Source organism: Bradysia coprophila, unplaced genomic scaffold (assembly GCF_014529535.1).
Source record: "Bradysia coprophila strain Holo2 unplaced genomic scaffold, BU_Bcop_v1 contig_358, whole genome shotgun sequence".
NCBI lineage: Eukaryota > Metazoa > Arthropoda > Insecta > Diptera > Sciaridae > Bradysia > Bradysia coprophila.
The window spans coordinates 4,491,101-4,509,510 of NW_023503616.1; the positions used below are offsets into that span (position 1 = coordinate 4,491,101).

The 18,410-nt window shown below is 34.4% G+C and overlaps 3 protein-coding genes across 5 annotated transcripts in view; 2 read left to right on the forward strand and 1 right to left on the reverse strand.

Moving 5' to 3' along the window:
• The window catches only part of LOC119081358 (UDP-N-acetylglucosamine--peptide N-acetylglucosaminyltransferase 110 kDa subunit), a 37,092-nt gene extending 32,121 nt beyond the window's left edge, over positions 1–4,971 (reverse strand). Inside the window, exons 1-4 of the mRNA XM_037190208.1 lie at positions 4,567–4,971; positions 3,835–4,045; positions 3,502–3,685; positions 3,362–3,430 (exon numbers count right to left, since the gene is read on the reverse strand). Of these exons, the coding sequence (XP_037046103.1) occupies positions 3,362–3,430; positions 3,502–3,685; positions 3,835–4,045; positions 4,567–4,648 (546 nt within the window). The 5' untranslated portion in view covers positions 4,649–4,971. The remainder of the gene's footprint in view (positions 1–3,361; positions 3,431–3,501; positions 3,686–3,834; positions 4,046–4,566) is intronic.
• A 1,530-nt stretch (positions 4,972–6,501) lies between these two features.
• LOC119081360 (coenzyme Q-binding protein COQ10, mitochondrial) lies at positions 6,502–7,746 on the forward strand. 2 transcript variants are annotated; one of them, XM_037190210.1, is made up of 3 exons: positions 6,502–6,698; positions 6,908–6,985; positions 7,052–7,746. In XM_037190210.1, the coding sequence occupies exons 1-3, from the start codon at positions 6,619–6,621 to the stop codon at positions 7,503–7,505; spliced, it is 612 nt and encodes a 203-aa protein (XP_037046105.1). In that variant the 5' UTR covers positions 6,502–6,618; the 3' UTR covers positions 7,506–7,746. The 2 variants fall into 2 exon arrangements, with proteins under 2 accessions (XP_037046105.1, XP_037046106.1); XM_037190211.1 differs by lacking the exon at positions 6,502–6,698 and adding an exon at positions 6,711–6,844.
• A 1,121-nt stretch (positions 7,747–8,867) lies between these two features.
• Positions 8,868–13,328, forward strand: LOC119081361 (D-glucuronyl C5-epimerase B). Of its 2 annotated transcripts, XM_037190214.1 has the most exons (9): positions 8,870–9,165; positions 10,207–10,372; positions 10,439–10,701; positions 10,767–10,919; positions 10,981–11,271; positions 11,332–11,475; positions 11,539–11,888; positions 11,973–12,187; positions 12,254–13,328. In XM_037190214.1, exons 1-9 carry the CDS (start codon positions 9,067–9,069, stop codon positions 12,403–12,405), a joined length of 1,833 nt encoding a protein of 610 aa, XP_037046109.1. In that variant the 5' UTR covers positions 8,870–9,066; the 3' UTR covers positions 12,406–13,328. The 2 variants fall into 2 exon arrangements, with proteins under 2 accessions (XP_037046107.1, XP_037046109.1); XM_037190212.1 differs by having other exon boundaries at positions 8,868–9,165; positions 10,207–10,701.
• The last annotated feature ends 5,082 nt before the right edge of the window (positions 13,329–18,410 follow it).

Sequence of the window (18,410 nt, forward strand, 5' to 3'; positions counted from 1 at the left end):
ATTTCATTTAAATATCTTCAATTCCAAACAATGCAGAACGATATAGGTTACTTGATAAGGTCAACTGAAGTAGAACTTAAAACCTATTCCTCTGGACTGAACTGATCTAAAAAAACGAGAGTTTCTTAATTTGAATCCGACAGGTATCAGAAATATCTAAAAACTTAAATCTACTGTAATGAACATTTAAAGGGGCCATCGCGACGCAACGTGTGATCAATCACATATGCATATCTTCTGTTTCACCAGGAGAATGTGAGGGACAAAGTGGACTAAAAAGAAATAAGAAATTCATGACACACGGTTCTCTTAGGTTTTCTGGACGATAATCTGAATAAGTCACCACACAGAAGATAATTGCGGCTCGCTGAATTTCGGCTCACTCGATTGCTGTTAAGGAGTCAGGACATACCTCCAAAAAAAATCTAAAAATCTAGAATTTCATCTTTTATTTTTATAAATTTTGTTTGAGGTGTTCCTGGACTCCTTAACAAAAATCCAGGGAGCTGAAATTTGACTAGCCGCAATAGGTTTGTTCCAAGTAACTGTAAACACGAACTTTGACAACCCGAAGAACGACAATTTCATCCACAGCAACGTCGCTTACGTGATATATTTCATACAAATCGAGCAACGTCGCCTACGCGATTTACACAGAGATATTATTGAGGTTATGGTTATATGGATGAAATTTGACAATTCATATGGCCTTGGAACAAACCTATTGTCGGCACTGTGTTTAATTAACAGAAAAATTCAAATTCTGGTACGTTGAACTGAATTCCAGCAATTAAATTCACATTTCAGATTCAGAGCGGATAAAGTTCATTACAAAATCGAAAAAAAGAACATTCTTTCAGGTCAGACTAATCATCTGTTATCGACAGCAACAAAAAAAATGTAAAAAATGACCTTCAGGTAAGGTGCCGAGGATATTTCTGGGAATTTCTACTGACTGAAAATTCCAGAAATTTACCAATATTTTACTGAATCAACCAAACCACAACCGTAAATTTCAGTAAATCACGACAATTTTCTGTGGTTTCTGTAAACTCAACTCAATTAAAGTTTGTAATTTAGTTTGGAATTGGAGCAACGTAAAGACAAACGCTACGTCTATGTGGCGGATAACGTGTGGAACAAATAAAACGAACGAAAGAAACAAATGAAACCCACAAAAAATTGCATTCTTATGACAAGATCAGTTAAAATTAAATTCCCAAAAATAGGCCCTGCACTGAAATGTAAGTTGAAACGAAATGAGTGAAAGATTTGAAACCGTGGGCTATTCGCTTTCCCCTTCTAGCCGCAAGCATCAGTAGGTATCAGTCGAGCATATCGTATTTAAAGAAAATCGTTTAGCGCACGTTAGAAAATTCACGACTTTAGTATAAATAGCATGCACTCAAACTATTACTCAAAATAAAAATGCAAAAAAATTACGCCAAATACATTCGAAGTTGGTGTTGCTGAAAAAGGGAATCTAGAGTATAATCCTCAACGGAAATATTACTGTGCGCATAGTCATGCGTTTAATTATTGCATTGCTTTAGAATAATGTTTTGTATAAATCGATTAATTAAAAATTTATTTTGTTGTCGTCATTGTTTTTGTTTTTTTTTCTTCTCTTAATTATATTAAAAGTAAATTAAAAAAAAGTGTGCACTCTCTGCCCTATTTTGAAATAAAAAAATTTTAACACAAAAAAAAGCTCACTGTGAAAGGACAAATGTTTTCATAAATGGGAAATGTATAAAAGGATTAGGGATGTTGTTTTTGTTTTGGATGGTTTTTTAATTGGAGCGCATTACATTACCTGTCTGGTTACAAAAAGCCCCATCATTGTAATTATCATAATCCAATAATTATTTGTGTAAAAATTAAGTTCATATAGTCTGCATTATTTTGAAGAGGAAGAAGAACCACATCTACACAATCAAAATTGCGGTTCGGCATTTATATTCGACATTTTTTATTTGTTTGACGATATTGCACTGAAATTATTTAGGCAAGAATTTGATGAAAAAGGGATTTGTTTCATTTTGTTTTGTTTTTTGATGAATTACCAAAAATTAAAAAAAAAACGCAACAAAAAAACACATTTACACTCTCTATCCGAAAACACTCATGACACCAAACATACGATATAATGATCCATTATTTCGATCATCGAAGATTGTTGAAGCCGTCTTGATTAACAATTCTTTGCTCTTTTCCTTCTTCTATGCTCAAAAAAAAAGACGTAGAAACAAAAAAGTTAACGCAATAAAACAACTTATGAAACAAAGATAACAAAACACATCGATTATTGGGGACATGATTCTTTTGATTGAAACAATTTAACTACAAGTGGTGATTGTTCTTCATTGATCAACTAATGCTTTCAAGGTCAAATAGATTGATGAACAACCGTCATTGCATACTTTTTAGGCACAGACTTGCAGCAAGCTGTACTGATAAACATGCAGGCAAAATAATTGAAAAGGAAAACGATTTGTTCAATTGTTGGCATGTTATACGATTGCGATCTCTAGATAACCAGGCCAGAGCTTGTTGTGTTGATTTTACTGTATATGATTTGTTTCGTACCATTAAGACATATGTAAAGCTTATCGACACCGACCACAGAAATAAGCTTGCGTCATATATAGATAGCAAAATAAACAAATCCGAAGAAGTGAATCGATTTCTCACTATGAAATTGGTCATTCAAAATTTGTCTTGTTCTGGACAGTCCAGAGTTTTAACATTTTTCAATGGGTGGTCTAACATTTGCGTGTCAGTGGCGATATAATTTCGAAAACACCCGCTCAGAAAGCTGGAAACTACTAATCGAATAGAGTAAATTTTAAGATTTTTTTGATTTTTTCCAGCCAATTAAAAGTTTTCAAATTTTTGAAACGATTTCGGAATTATGTCGCCACTAGCACTAGGTTAAATGAAAAATGTGAAAAATCTTGGCTGGTTAGGAGACGAACTTTGTCCAATAAACGTCATCGTCATTATCATCATATTGCGATAAGCTTTCTGTTTGTTAAAGGTTTTTAGTTTAGCCATCTCACCAGTTCAAATGTCCCCAAACAATCGATCTAACCTACGCCGAGAAATGTGGAATTCACGTTTCTTAACTACGCTTCTTTTTACGCTATTAAGATTTAGTAGTCACTGTGAACTTACGCTTTATGATGAAAATAAAATTTAATTTTAACATTACGCCATCAACTGAATTCGCAGAGACGGCTGCAATATCAATAACGTTTTTTTGTGTTCCATTCAACTGTTCAACATACAACAAATTGTGCAGCGTTTCCACTACACACCGGTAACACAGACAAAAAAAAAAAAGATTTTTAAATCATACCTTCGCCTCGTCTAACCTTCCCAATGCTTTTAACAAATTTCCTAAATCACTTCGCACGCAATACAAATCCTGCAGAGAAAAACGAAAACAAATTCATTTAGTCGGAGGAAACGCATTGATTTCATGTTTCAATAACTCACTGGATTATACTGCAATGCTGTTACGTATGCTTGAACAGCCTGTTCCATGTCACGTGCAGCTACCAATGCTGCAGCCAAATTGATATATCCGTCAATGAAGTCGGGCTTCAAACGAACTGCATGACGATAATTCTCAAGTGCTTCTTGTAGTTGACCGCGCTCTTTGTATACGTTGCCCAGGTTACTGTAAATTATTGATATAGATTTGAAGTCCGAGTTTCCACAAAGAACAAACATGCAGAGAAGGATATGGGGAGGTTGAACAATAAATTGTTACTCTAACAGTAACATTGCCCAGCGTTATGGATCTTATATCGAAAATAAGTTAATTACCTGTAAGCTTCCGCCAACAATGGATTTTGCTTAATTGCCAACGTAGAGTAATGGGCCGATTTGTCTAGACGCCTGCATTGGAAGTGGATCGATGACAATAGCAGAAGCACACCTGTATTAGAGCTATCTTGTCGCCACAGTTGCATACAATGCCGTTCGGCATTTTCATAATCGACTGCTTGGTATTCGCGATGAGCCAATTCCAACAGACCTACGAATAAACATAATTTGTTTTAACAACAATGCTAATGTCTGCAAATTCTGAAAATAATACGCGCAAGCAGTCTATGGACATTTTGCATATGTATTGAGTGTGGTAAGTGAATATAAATGTAGATGTTTCTGCTACGTTAGCACGTAGTGTGAAAAACAAAGGAAATTCAATGAAAAATTACTGGAGAAAGAAAAATCGATTTTATTTCGACTGCATTACCCTTGAACTTTCTGAAAGGCAAATCGAGTGCATTGTGCAGTTGCAGGACGCAAAAAACGATATTAATTCGTTGCCCGGAAACATGCGTGAACAATTATTAAACTGATTAAATTGACAAATATCGTTACAAATATGTAGAATTCAAAACCCACGACCAAACTAAATTTGTCACACATTCGCTGACCACGATGATTGTGAATATAGTAAAATTAATATGGATTTGACTGATAATGGGGACTTATACACATCATTAATTGTGATGCTTGTGCAATTTAAAAACATTTCAAAGTTTTTCTTACCAACAGATGTAAGTGGCTGATCGGTCATTTTCAAGACAACACTTCCACCCTGCAGAATTTGAGATTGAGCTTGTCCTTGCATTTTTCTCTCTTTCCACAAATCAATAATTTTTCACACCTAAGCTTGATATTATTTGGGTTCGCCGATTTATTTCTCCTTTTCGTTGTGAAGCGATTATTTGCTTTAAACTTGATTGATTCACAAATGGTCACAATGCGACACAATTCTTTATTGTTATTATTTATAATGATCTACGCGAATTTTTATATTTGATGTTGGATAAGTTTTTGCACGGTAGCCATTGCTTAAACAATAGTTATGAATTTCGGAATTTTCCACCGCATTCACAGTGAAGTTGGCACTAAATCGCTTGTATTTGGCTGTCATTACCAAAAACAGCGACTGTCAGAAAAGTGAAAAATAAAACGGAACGTCATTTAAACGCGCAATTTTTAATTGTCTCAAGATTGCTGTGAGTGCTTTGTAGGTTTCTTCCAAGCAACGGTAAACCCATAGAGTTATACTCTCGGTGTGTTTGGGACTAAGCCCGTTTCTCTTCCATATACTCATTGAAATCTCGGTGAAGAGAAACGGGCAAGGCAGGCTTAGTCCCAGGTGAAACACTGACGCTGAGACTCTTGAGTAAACGGTGGATCAATGGACGAAATTTCTTGTCTTACACAGATATTCCGAAGACCCTCTAAACCCCTGTGCGTCTTTCTTAAGACGACAGGTAAAAAAGTCCATTCTCATTGCGAGATGTATCAGAGCATTGTTTTAACTGTATTTCTATATACAGATGTGGTATTGGGTTCAGGAATGAATGTGTTAAGAGGTAGAAAAAACGAGAAGAAGACGATTGCTTCATGGATCGGCAAATTATGATTCACTCCAGGTTATACGGGTTATACTCTTCAATGAGTATATAGAAGAGAAACGGGCAAGGTAGGCTTAGTCCCAAACACACCGAGAGTATAGCTCTATGGGTAAACCCGAACAAAATCAAGGCTGTAAACTTTGGGGAGGTCACGCAGACCGTCATTTTATTAGATATGTTGGAACACACCACGTCTGATTATTTTATATAAAAAAAAATCAACACAGCATCACAGCGATGACAATCATGACAGTAGGTGAATTTTTGTATGAAATCCGCCTTACTATCATCAAGTGTGGTGTTTCACCCGCGTATCTGTATCTGCGTGACCTCCCCAAAGTTTACAGCTTTGGAACAAAATGAACAGAACACGAAACGATGTCATCCATAGAACCATAACCACAACTTATTTTTCTTTATTATTTTGACAATTGCATTGTAAATAGTGTTTGAGGTTATGGCCTTATGGATGACGGTTTAACATTTCACCTTGAAAGAGACCTTCATCAATGAAAGTACAAACCAGGTATGGTCTGTCCATATAAAACGAAGGAAATAGGTATTTCATATAAAAAACTCACCTTACAATGATTTTCACTGAAAAATGAGTTTGTTAATATGAAATATTTCCTCCGTTCCATACAAATTTTGACATCAGACCTTACCTGTAGAGGCTGTTGAGGTAAAAACGATTTTTGACAAGCCGAAAACAAATGAGAGCATCGACAGAACCATAATTTCAACGCTTCTGCGAACAACTTGTCAACAATAATTTTTTGGTTATGGCTCTATGGATGACGCTTTGACAGAGCTCAAATAACCTTGGAACAGACCATACGGTGTTTGAGTAGAGCGAGATGGAAAATCAATAGGTTGTTGTTTCGCCATCTCTATCATTTAAACAATTCTTGAGTAAAACCTGGTAAACCGTTAAAGCTGATTTTGAGAGTTCGATTAGTTCACTTACTGTGATTAACGGCTTTGGCTCTCAATCCGAAACCGCTAATGTACACACATACAAAAGATACAAAACCTTTTTTTAGAGAGATAGTTTGTCAAAATCAGCTGTGACCTCGTATGACGAAATCAACAGTATTTGTACAAAAAAACTTTTTGACTTAAAACGTCGTAAAAAGTTGTTTTCTGTGGAGGATGTTTCATTAATTCCTTCCAAATGAATAAAAAACTAGTCGCAAATAGTTCCAATTTTGTTAACTCCTATCTGAAAACAGTACGCCATGAGGAAATTAATATGTAAGTACAGATTCGCAGACTTTTCATTGCTTTTCTGTGTTCCAATGTTGTTTACATAACCTCGAGTTCATGGATATGAATTATATACGAGAATATCGAGAACATGAAGATACAGGTCAAGATCACATTAGAGCAATGGTCATGTCGTAATTAATACTGTTTTGTGGCTTGTCCAACTCAAAGTAAACAAAATCCACATTCATTTACAGATCAAATTTACGACAATTTTTCACGCTACCTGATTTTACGAACAAAAAGAAAAGCTATAGGAGAAAGGAACTCGTTGGGTACGATAAAAGTGATAAGAAACCTAGCACTTCGAATAAACGCTAACGTTCAGTTCATATTTTCAGTTATTCCATGCAGCAAATGTATGCGGTCGTATCAGACGTAGAGAATTACAAATCGTTTGTGCCATACTGCAAAAAGTCAAAACTCTTCCAAAAGAATGGAAATACTGCAAAAGGTGAAATTCAAGTTGGCTTCCCGCCACTACACGAAAGCTACACATCCAATTTAACATTCAACGAACCGTACTTGGTCAAATCGGAATGCTTTGACGGTCGTTTGTTCAACTATCTGCTGAACCACTGGGGATTCAGTGCTGGCGTTAAGGACGTGCCCGATTCGTGTGTGGTCGATTTTCGCGTTGAATTTGAATTCAAATCTGCGTTGCATTCGAATTTGTCGCACATATTTTTTGATTTGATAGTACAACAAATGGAGAGTGCTTTTGTAGCGGAAGCGAAACGACGGTACGGCAAGCCAAAAATAGAGTCATATGTTTTGGCGATCGAAAAGTCTTGACGACGAATGTTAGTCATCTCAATTTCTTTTTGTAAAATTTTCGAATCATTGGTCATCGGTTGAAGTTAAAATTATTGTAATTTATTTTTGACTTGTGATAAAAACTGCAAACCGATGCAAAACAAATTATTTTCTTAATTTAATTTACGTCTGTTATTTTATATAAAAGTATTTGTTGAACAAAATGTCTTTTATAAGTTACAAGTGAAATTGTGAAATATATAAAAATTGACGTCTACAATCTTACGATTTTGAATCATTAAGTTCTTATTTAGAATAAGATCACATATGCGCACCAGGGCCTACTTTTTAGAAACATTTAGAGAAAATCGAGAAAATCAAGAAACTTTGAGAAATTCAAGAAATTTCGAGAAAATCAAGAAACTTCGAGAAATTCAAGAAACTTCGAGAAATATTTCTTGAATTTCTCAAAGTTTCTTGATTTTATCGAATTAGAGAAATTTCAAGAAATTCCAGAAAATTCAAGAAATTCGAGAAACTTCGAGAAATTCAAGAAATTTCAAGAAACTAATATCTCGAGTTTCTTGAAGTTTCTCGAATTTCTCGAATTCGAGAAATTTTAAGAAATTCGAGAAAATTCGAGAAATTTCGAGAAATTCAAGAAATTAGTTTCCAAAAAGTAGGCCCTGATGCGCACTGTAATCCTTGTCTGTGTAAGATAGTTTTTCTTTCCGGAGTTATAGGGTCAAGCCATTAGAAGGTAAAGCTGTCGATCCTTTAAAGTCTTCAGTTTTTTTTTTTTTTAATTACGTTACATCGACTTTATCCCAATGAAGGCATGAAACAAGTATACGGTCTTATATCGGCCCGGAGGACACCTAGGTTTTCCATCGTGTTTATATTATTTACCAATACCTGTAGTGTATTTTCAATGCTTCATATTTCGATCCAGCTTCAAAGGTGGTTCTTTTGGTCTTAATAACAGTTTATGGTGTATGATAGTCACATGTCCGAGAAGAGAACCTGACCTTTGTCTGACCTGAGTGAATTACATTCAGGTCAAGTTATTTTCAGTTCAGGTTTCGATCTGTTTCAAGCTTTACACGCCTAGAACTTCATTTTCAAAAAAAATCTATCTTTTCTTACTCGCATACTCTCATGTTTCGACACAGCCGTTGGTCTTGGACTTCGTAATTCATTTTCTGTCGTAGTTCGCACTTAATTTTCTTGGCTTTGTGTTCGATGACTGTAAGGTTGTGCAAAGGTCGTTGAGAGACATTCGAGACGGTCGATATGACTGTAGCATAACGTCAACATATCAACTCAACCCACAGAAATTTCAGTTCAAATTTTTCCGCTCATTATCAATATATTTTCCAACGGCGCATGCGTGGTTTTTCACCTGTCACAAATTGTCAAAGTAAAGGAGTAGAAGTCAAAATAAAAAATTGTGAAAAATTCATCAAGAAAAAAATAATGTTTTTCTTCGCAAAACAATTACAATCCTTAAACAAAACATACTTGTCGGTTGAAGTGCGGTAAACGGACGACCTAATCCATATTAGTATTACAATGAAACGATAAATGTGTGGTTTTTCCAATGAATGAAGTTAAATCAAATACCTCGTTTGTAAATTCTGCAAACATTGGAAGGGCAAGGACTTCCGAACTAAAGTCCACTGCTTCAATTCATCGAAAGGTAATGTGTTGCAAATAAATCTTGTAAACGCGTTGTGGATTGAAACTTGAAACAGAAAATGAGACGTTAGTGTACGCCCCATGTTCACATTCCTTTAGATATTTGTATTTACATTGGCTCGAAAGTAACATTTAAAAATAGTAAATTGTTGTGCTCTCACATTTGGCCACTCAGAAAACGTTATCTTCGAGTGTTTTTAAACAGACCTCAAATTACTGAAAATTAATTTCTTATCATCCTGTTTAGCTGCTATTTTTACTTTCGTAAAACGAATTTCGAATCGAAATTCTCGATGTCATATTCCTGAAAAGTAATTACTATAACAGAAACAGAGACCATCCATGTTGAGTGGAGTCAAACGATCTGAATTGTTAATGTTCTTTTCTTTGAAGAAGTCAGATCATTTTCATTAACCTTTAAACAAGTGATGACCAGTCGAAAATTTTAAATTTGGATTTCGGAATTCATTTTACTACCAGTGTCGCACGGTCGACGTCGGCGATAGTATACACGAAATATTGACACTGATTACGTCGGCGTTATAATAATACTAACTCTGTTGTTCATATTAAGTAGACTCATCATTCAGCTTACAAAATCTTCATTTTTGGTTCGTACAATGTATTACTAGAGTCTCAAACTTCAGTAGACCATCACAGTCCTAAGAACTAGCTGAGAGCTCATACCGTCGTAGTCATTATGAGGGGACAAGACCAAAAAATAAGCAATGGTCAAACTCCTTTTATATGTGAACGGTGCGTTTTACACTGACAAAAAAGTTTCGAAAAACTCAGCTGTTGCAGGTAACTTTGTCTCCAGATAATCTACAATAGCTGCCACAGCTGTAGGGTCCCAAACAAAAAATACAGCTACCTGAAGACAAAGTTCCAGGTGAGTTTTTCGAAACTTTTTTGTCAGTGTATGTTAAATGAGGTACGCAGTTTTTAAAAAGGTTAATATAGTCGTCCGATGTTATATATCATATACGTAAGATTTGTAAGATTGCTGTCACAAACGATAACAATCCTTTTATACCAACAGCACACCCCTTTATTTTTCGTAATCATGAGAATCAATTTGAAAGTCGTATTGGTATGTCTTTGCTTGGCTGTGTTTTTCATTACAATAACATTTTGGTCACGTTGCGGTGACTTATCATTACCGAAAAGCTTTTTGCCAAAATGGGATAGCCGAAGATTTTACGAAGGTAAACTAAAACAAATGCAAACGCGATTCACCAACGGAATATTTATAACAACTCGTCTGTACACAGGCAACCAACAAGGCGAAACAATTGAAGAAATCGAATGCCTAATTAATCAAAAGTACAGCGTGTCGTGTAGACGTGAAGGGGATGAAGTTTATTTGCCATTTTCGTTTTTGCACGATTACTTTGAGGTATTTGGCACGATAAGTTCAACAGTAAAGGGAACGAATCGATTTGAATGGTCGCACACGAATGCTAAGGTCAATTATCCTAAAGAGGCGTACGATCCGAAGGGCATTTTTATGTACTTTGAAAACTATAACGTTGAGGTAAAATGATTTTTCCTTTTCTACGGATCATGTTGGAACGGCTTCGTGATAAAATATGATTTCAGATGCGAGATCGTGTGAAATGTATTAGTGCATCTGACGGAGTACCTCTTTCGACACAATGGCAAACTCAAGCGTACTATTATCCCACACAAATTGCCCAATTTGGACTGTCGCATTATAGCAAGAATTTAACCGATCCAGAGCCAAGGAAAAAGGTAGGCTTTCATGCCATGGTCAACATGCCGGTCTTGAACATAAAGAAAATTGAATTTTCAGATTATTGAAGATGCCGAAAAAGATCAATCGGAATGGATTGTTCCAAAAGGCAGCAATTTGACCAGACAGTATGACGGAAGCGTTTATTCAAATGTTGTGTCATATACCACACCATCGCTTTATGAAAGTGCTGTGATGCTTCCGCTTGATCATGTCTTAGATTTGGTCATGAGTGTAGATGTCTTGTTAAAAGTGAACAGTAGCAGCTTGATTGTTATGCTGCAAAACCGTGAAACAAAGAAAACGTTTAACTTACATTACATTGTGGCTGATTTGATGTTGAGTATACAGGTACTGTAACTCGTACGTAGTATTCGTGTGAGGTAATTTAATATTCTGTTGGCTTCTCAGGGTGAAAACTTTTATTATGGAATCGGATCAAATATAAATGACTGGAAACATTTGACTCGTGACTTGCTGGTGGACTTACAAAAAGGCATCCAAGCACAAAGTAATTCGGATAAGAAAAAGAAGCATCGAAGAACTGAAATCAAGGTATTGTAACGAATTCGTCAGCCCATTATTAGGGATCGCGAGCTACTAATTGAATTACCTTAGGTCGTTGGAATATCGTTCCTGGGCACTGGCAGTTTCGATAATTTAACATTTGCAACCAGTGAACATATAGCACAATTTTATGACGCGGCTGAATGGTTTGTTCGCCATCAGGATTCGTCAGGCGGATGGCCCAATCCAGTTAAACGTAAACTATCGGAATTTGCAGAGTTAAAGGCCGGATGGTATTCCGCAATGGGTCAGGGCCACGCAATATCTCTTTTATCTAGAGCTTACCATCATTCAAATGGGGATCAGCGCTACTTAAAAGCAGCTGTTGATGGTTTAAAGCCGTTTCGAGTACCATCAAAACAGGGGGGCGTATTAGCTAAATTTCTTGGAAAACTCGATTGGTAGGTGACGCCGCGTGACGATCATGCACTGCAGACTTCACTTCTGTTAAACAAATCCTAAATCCTCTAAATTGATATTTTCAGGTACGAAGAATATCCAACTTCACCACCTTCGTTCGTGTTGAATGGTTTCATCTACTCGTTATTAGGCCTATACGACTTAAACGCAACAGTGCCCACATTGCAATCCCGCGATGCTGGCCGTCTGTATGAACAAGGGATGATTTCGCTCAAAAAGATGTTGTTGCTATTCGACACCGGTTCTGGCACAATATATGACTTGCGACACTTCACTTTAGGTATTTGTTCGATTCATGACAAACAGACACACACTTCGATCAGTTGATAATTTCGTCTCTTTTTAGGTATCGGACCGAACATTGCCAGATGGGATTACCATGCAACACATGTGAATCAACTGCTGTTACTTGCCAAAATACACCAGGATCCACTCATATCACGTACGGCCGAGCGATGGCATAGTTACATGTACGGAAAACGGTCACCGCACAATTGATAAGTTGATATTTCGAGATATTTTGTTGATTTTTGCTTTTCTGATTATTTGTTGGGGTGCCGGGTGCCGTTGAAAAGGATTCAAAGTTACTAATTTACGTTAGGTCAACGAGTTAAGATTTTTTTAGTTGAATCGCCCATTATTGGTGAAGAATGCATTTAGAGCACAAGTAGAAAAGGAGTTAGAGTGAGTGAGAGAGAGGAAAAATTTGATTAAAAAACTCGTTAAACGAGAAGAGACTGAACTTGAAATTATTTTACGCTAGAATTTTGATTGGTATGAGGTTCAACCATTTATGCAAGTGTATCGTGAGCTTGGTAGACTTTCCGGTTCGATCGCAATATTATTTTCGTTGGTCTTTTCATTATCCCAGTGACCAGTTTGATTTTTTTCTAGACAATCAAACCATTATTTGAAATTGAAAAATTAACATAACTTCAACGATAAAACATTTTTTAAGGGGATGAGCTAGCAAAGCGTTGGTAGAAAAACCATTTTCCTCTCCTAAAATACTCTGATGCAAAAAATAAATAAAATTTGTTCAATCATTTGAACAAATTGTTAAAACGTCGCTAAAAAATTATTTAAATGAACCCTGTGTACTGATTAATGACTTATTAAAAAACAAATTTTAGAATACGCAAAACAAAAGTACCTTCAAAATCAAATTATATACATTGCGCTCATGGTGAAAGCATAAACGGAAACTAATCAGAGTCGGTAACTAATCAGAGCTTGATTCAGATTCGAATCTTTGAAAATGTTGAGTAAATGTTGTGCTAAAATGTACTGGTGAAAATTTGGCATATGGTAGAATATTGAGAACTGGTTTTCAACACATGGTAACTAAAGAAATTTAGTCATTCCCGAGGTCATTCCACTTTTTTTTAACGGAAATTCAATTACTGAACTAGGAACCAGGGCCTACTTTTTGGAAACTAATTTCTTGAATTTCTTGAAATTTCTCGAATTTCTTAAAATTTCTCGAATTCGAGAAATTCGAGAAACTTCAAGAAACTCGAGAAATTAGTTTCTTGAAATTTCTTGAATTTCTCGAAGTTTCCCGAATTTCTTGAATTTTCTGGAATTTCTTGAAATTTCTCGAATTTCTCAAAGTTTCTTGAATTTCTCGATTTTCTCTAAAAGTTTCTAAAAAGTAGGCCCTGCTAGGAACTAGTGCAGAACTAGGTGAAAGAACTTTTGGAATGAAGTGATTGTACATGTGGTTCATTTTTTGATGTTCTTAGTAAAGCGTACATTTTGAATAGTTCGGGTCGGTCCTGGAACTACTATTGCTCGTATGACCACATCTAATTCTACTGATAAGTAGATATTATAACCTCATAAAATAATACGGATTTAAAATCCTGCATTTTACGTTGGTCAGTTACCAGTTTTCAAACAAATATCAACGGGGAACCGACTGCTGACCTTAATTTATCACTAACATTTATTCAACATTTGAACAATAAAATGTTGTAATAGCAATTTAATCACATATTATTATGCATACAATTACATGAACTGTGCTATTAGATATTTAGACTTTAGAGCTTACAAAAAATATTAAAATTAGAAGAAACCCAACTTAATCATTTAACAAAAAAATAATACTACCACCCAAGTAGAAAGTGTATAAAAATAAGCTGTTAAGAGGCATCGGTGCTATGCTTAAAAGCATACATTGGGGCGATTTTTAAATGCTTGATTTTAGCTTACTTTTGATGATATTTTTCCATCAGAATCCTTTTCGGAAAATGTACGGCCGCAATTCCGACCACGAATGTGTTAGCTTTCAACAGAAAATACATTTGGTTGTAGCAGTTTGGCCGGCTCTGAGAAACGTGATGAGTTTATGAAAATTTTGTTAAACTGCTCATTTTTATCACAGCTGGTCAAACGACTACAATCAAATGTATTTTCTGTCGTACAGTTTTGAAAAATGATTCTGATGGAAAGAAATAATCAAAAATTAAATATGAGGCACACAAATGAAGGCTACAGTTTTAGCTAAGTACGGGTGCCTCTTGAGCAAAAAAAAAACATTAGGTAAACGTAGAACTGTGTAAATGCACCTTAAAAATGTGTACATAAAAACTTTATATAAATATGAAACAAAACAAAACAAAAATCACACGAATTGAATTCTGTGATACTATTTTTTCAAATTGACTAAATTTAAGAAAATTCTGGATACCTCATGTGGTATAATACTTAAAAAAAACATTTTACACTTTTACACAATATGAAAAATCTTTACTAAACAAGAATTAAATAAGCGAAACATCAACAATAAACCGACAAGAAAGATATTCTTGCGACAACTAACAAATCTACGAATTTACTTAACATTCCGCAATAATTTAAAAAAATTATTTATATTTTTCGTTTATTTATTTTAAATTAATCTGAAAATTTATATTTTTTACTTTAAATTGAAATTTTGTTTTTTTTTTTTTACAATTTATCATTTAATTTTTAGTTAATTTAAGAATTTTTAGTTGATATTCTAAGCAGATAAGAAACTTCTCTGGTACGACTTTTTAAAATCAACTCAATATCAAGAAATAGAATGTTCAGTAAGCGTATATAAGAAGGGTATGGCTGAAAATGTCCACTTAAGAAATGTGCGTTGTAGATCATATATATTATACACTGAAAGCATGATACCGATCCCTTAGTCGGTTATTTTCAGAGCAATAAAATGACCCCTTTATCTCCCTAGAGAAGCACTGCATTGAGAAAAATGTACTTGTTTACTGAGTGGAGAAAAAAAGAAATTCCAACAAGAGCACTGTTTGTGGCCAGAGCGAAGCGAGTGCCGCAATTTTGCTCGAGTGGAGTTTCCTATTTTCAACGTTTTTCATAAATGTGCGAGGTGTGATTTAGCGTTTTTCCACGAAACGAACAATCATCGATCTTCCACAACATTTTTGAAAACAACAATAAATTGACAGTCCAAGTAAAAAAGTTCTATTTTCGCCATACGGAAGAGAAGGTATTGCAATTTTCTCATAAGAAATGCAATTTTGTCATGGCCTATTGAAAAGAGACAATAAAATAAAACACACACATTATGAACATTATTACGGTGGCCCAAAACTTCTGATTCAAGAGAAACGGCATTATCAAGCAGCTCTTAATTTTTCGATAATGATGTTATCTTTTCTCAAAGAAATATAGAACCACTGAACATTTTTGTATCAAATTTAATGCTGTTCCATCTGTATAATACAGCCTTACCCTTCCAATTTATGTTTACTGAAAACCATATCAATTTGCTGTCTCGAACTGGGAATCGGTCAATTATTTCGTAACAACCCTACTGTGCTTTATGGGCTTTATCGCAGATCTAATTTTCCTTCAAATAAAAACCTTTTATCAAAAACAAAGAACCAATACATCCATTATCGCTGCCAGATTATTAGTTTCATAATTTTCCAATAAGGCTTTATGCTTGAATCAAAAGAAACTCATGTTGTTCCAAGTGCCGTTCTACAGTTCCATAAATGGAATTAATGAGAACACACAATGTACTGACTATTTTCGTGTCAGGTTTTTTAGGGTTTTGCTCCTAACCCTTTAAGACGGCAGCATAATTATCGAGTCTATCAGTTCCTTTGATCTAAATGTTTTCCAAGACCATTAGTCTTGTAAGTAGGGACCATAGCGCATCGATTGTGTTAGAAAAGTAGCTACTAGGATATGTTCAAAACTAAGTTGTAAATGTTTGATGCTCTCTGGTTCCTATTTGCGACATTAAATCTTTATTACTTTATGACTTTTAATATAGTTATATTTTGCTAAATAAAGCCATAATGTCCGGAACTCATCGCTTATTTCTGTCTTAGCTATCGATAGCAGTGATGATTTAACCGTAATCTACAACAATAAATACGTAAATTCTCTCAGACACTTTTCCGCGTAAACAATAAAATAGCAGCAGCAAACACCATCAATATATCAATCACCAAACGCAGAATGTAAAAAAAATGTTTAGGTCACACCACATAACTTGATATAATAATATTCATATTAGTAATAAAATGTACTTAACGGAAGCTATATATACCCTAAAAACAATATATAAAATACTTAAACTAAGCTAAAAGAAACAAACAAATATTTATGATGAACTAGTTTTTAATGTTCGACCGTAGTGAGAGACAATATACAATATTATATAAAATGTATTTAATTACTTTAAAACTGTACTTGCCGGACAAGACAAAAATTGACAACACTTCTGTTTGTTAATGATGCCACCTCTTCTCGAGAAAATTTTGACATATTTGAGAACATAAATTAATTTAATGGAACAGGGACGAATAATCATTTCAGTTGTCTGACGTTTAAGTATCCATCAAATGCATCTACGGAATATATTCTAGATTTATCGTTTAATTTTGGTGATACGAATTAGGACAGTTATTTGTTCACCGACGAAAAATGTTGGAAATTTCATTTAAAGGGTATTGCCACCAGAGAAAATTAAATTTCCTTGGAAATTTCATTGGAAATTTCCTACTTTCTTACCGAGCCCAACACAACTAAGGTTTTGGAAGTTTCAACTGACGTGAGAAAATGACTATTCTTCGATATGAAGTTAGTCATAATTCTAAACGACATTGTGAGAGTTTGAAAGTAGACGCTTTTACTGTTACAGGGCCTATTTTTGGGAAATTGAATTTTCCAAATTTCCTCAAATTTGCCAAAATTTGCTAGAATTTGCTAATATTTTCCAAATTTTCCAGAATTTGCCAAATTTTTTGATAGCAAATTCTAGCAAATTTTGGCAAATGTTGGAAAATTATAGCAAATTTTGGCAAATTGGAAAATTCAATTTCCCAAAAATAGGCCCTGAAAACTTTTACACCATTAAATAAATTAAACATTAGTCATACAAGATGTACTAGAAAGCTAAAATCCCATTTCTGCAATCTATTCATTACCACCCGGCTCTATTAACAAACAAACTAATCTCACAAATAACCATTTGGTGTGTGTGTAGACGACAAAAAAACCGTTCTTGTCGTTAAAAATGTTCTTGACGTCAAAAATGGTACATTTCATCAATAAATTTTAGTTTGATGATGGCACATCGTACAATATTCAGTATCGCAGTAGTTACATATCCTTGTAGACATAATACGTACACATCTAATTTAAGATCCAAACAACCCAACTTATAATTTGATTAAACTGTTTGTGGCGTTGATTTATAAAATCTGAACACAATTAATTTGCTGTCGATTTTATTTTCATTTCGACTTGATGAATAAATAATTTTTATGAGTTTTCTTTCAGTAATTAGTTTGGGATCTTCTTACTACAATCATTTCTGAATGAATGGAGTATGCCTTATGATTAAAATTGAGTTTCTTTTTGAACACTCTCTTGATTATTTTTGTACATAGGCAAAAGAAAAAATTAATTTAAAAACAAAATGTAACACAAACACATCATCTACTTAGGTTAAAATCATAATAGGAAAATATATTTGTAAAATTGTATGATAAACTGAAACATAGAAAATTAATCATTTATGAAATTGAAGAAAAGAGAATAAGAAAAAGAGTGCAACAAAGAATCGTTTTTGAAATTGTTAAATTCTGAACTTTTGTATAAAGACAACTTCATAAATTTTAAATGAAATCTAGGGATTTATTTATTGAATTTAAAAAAAAAACACTAAAGGAAATTCTTGCCATCTAGGTATGCAGTCAGAAAATATTATGTACCTAAAGTGTCTGTTTTGTTTGATAATCTTATTCATTGAAATATTAATTTCTTGTTTTTTCTACAGCAGAAAAATAAATTATATGATTGAGAGTAGAATGAAACTTGGTTTTTCTTTCGTAAATGTTGACCAGTAGTGTACCAGTACTCCAGTACCATATCTAGGAATACAAGCTTGGACCTGATGATAAACAGATTCGGCTTATTTTTATCGTTATCAGCAAGGTGCACGCAATTGGAAAATGTATTTACATCAGATGTCACTT

What these genes read in the sequence shown, in the direction of transcription:
- LOC119081360 (XM_037190210.1), top strand. Translation starts at nt 6,619, where the DNA reads ATGAATAAAAAACTAGTCGCAAATAGTTCCAATTTTGTTAACTCCTAT. An exon ending in CGCCATGAGGAAATTAATAT is followed by an intron (nt 6,699 to 6,907) that starts GTAAGTACAGAT and finishes ATTCATTTACAG; the next exon opens with ATCAAATTTACGACAATTTT. An exon ending in AGGAGAAAGGAACTCGTTGG is followed by an intron (nt 6,986 to 7,051) that starts GTACGATAAAAG and finishes TCATATTTTCAG; the next exon opens with TTATTCCATGCAGCAAATGT.
- LOC119081361 (XM_037190212.1), top strand. Translation starts at nt 9,067, where the DNA reads ATGAATGAAGTTAAATCAAATACCTCGTTTGTAAATTCTGCAAACATT. An exon ending in TTTCTTGGAAAACTCGATTG is followed by an intron (nt 11,889 to 11,972) that starts GTAGGTGACGCC and finishes TGATATTTTCAG; the next exon opens with GTACGAAGAATATCCAACTT. An exon ending in CTTGCGACACTTCACTTTAG is followed by an intron (nt 12,188 to 12,253) that starts GTATTTGTTCGA and finishes GTCTCTTTTTAG; the next exon opens with GTATCGGACCGAACATTGCC.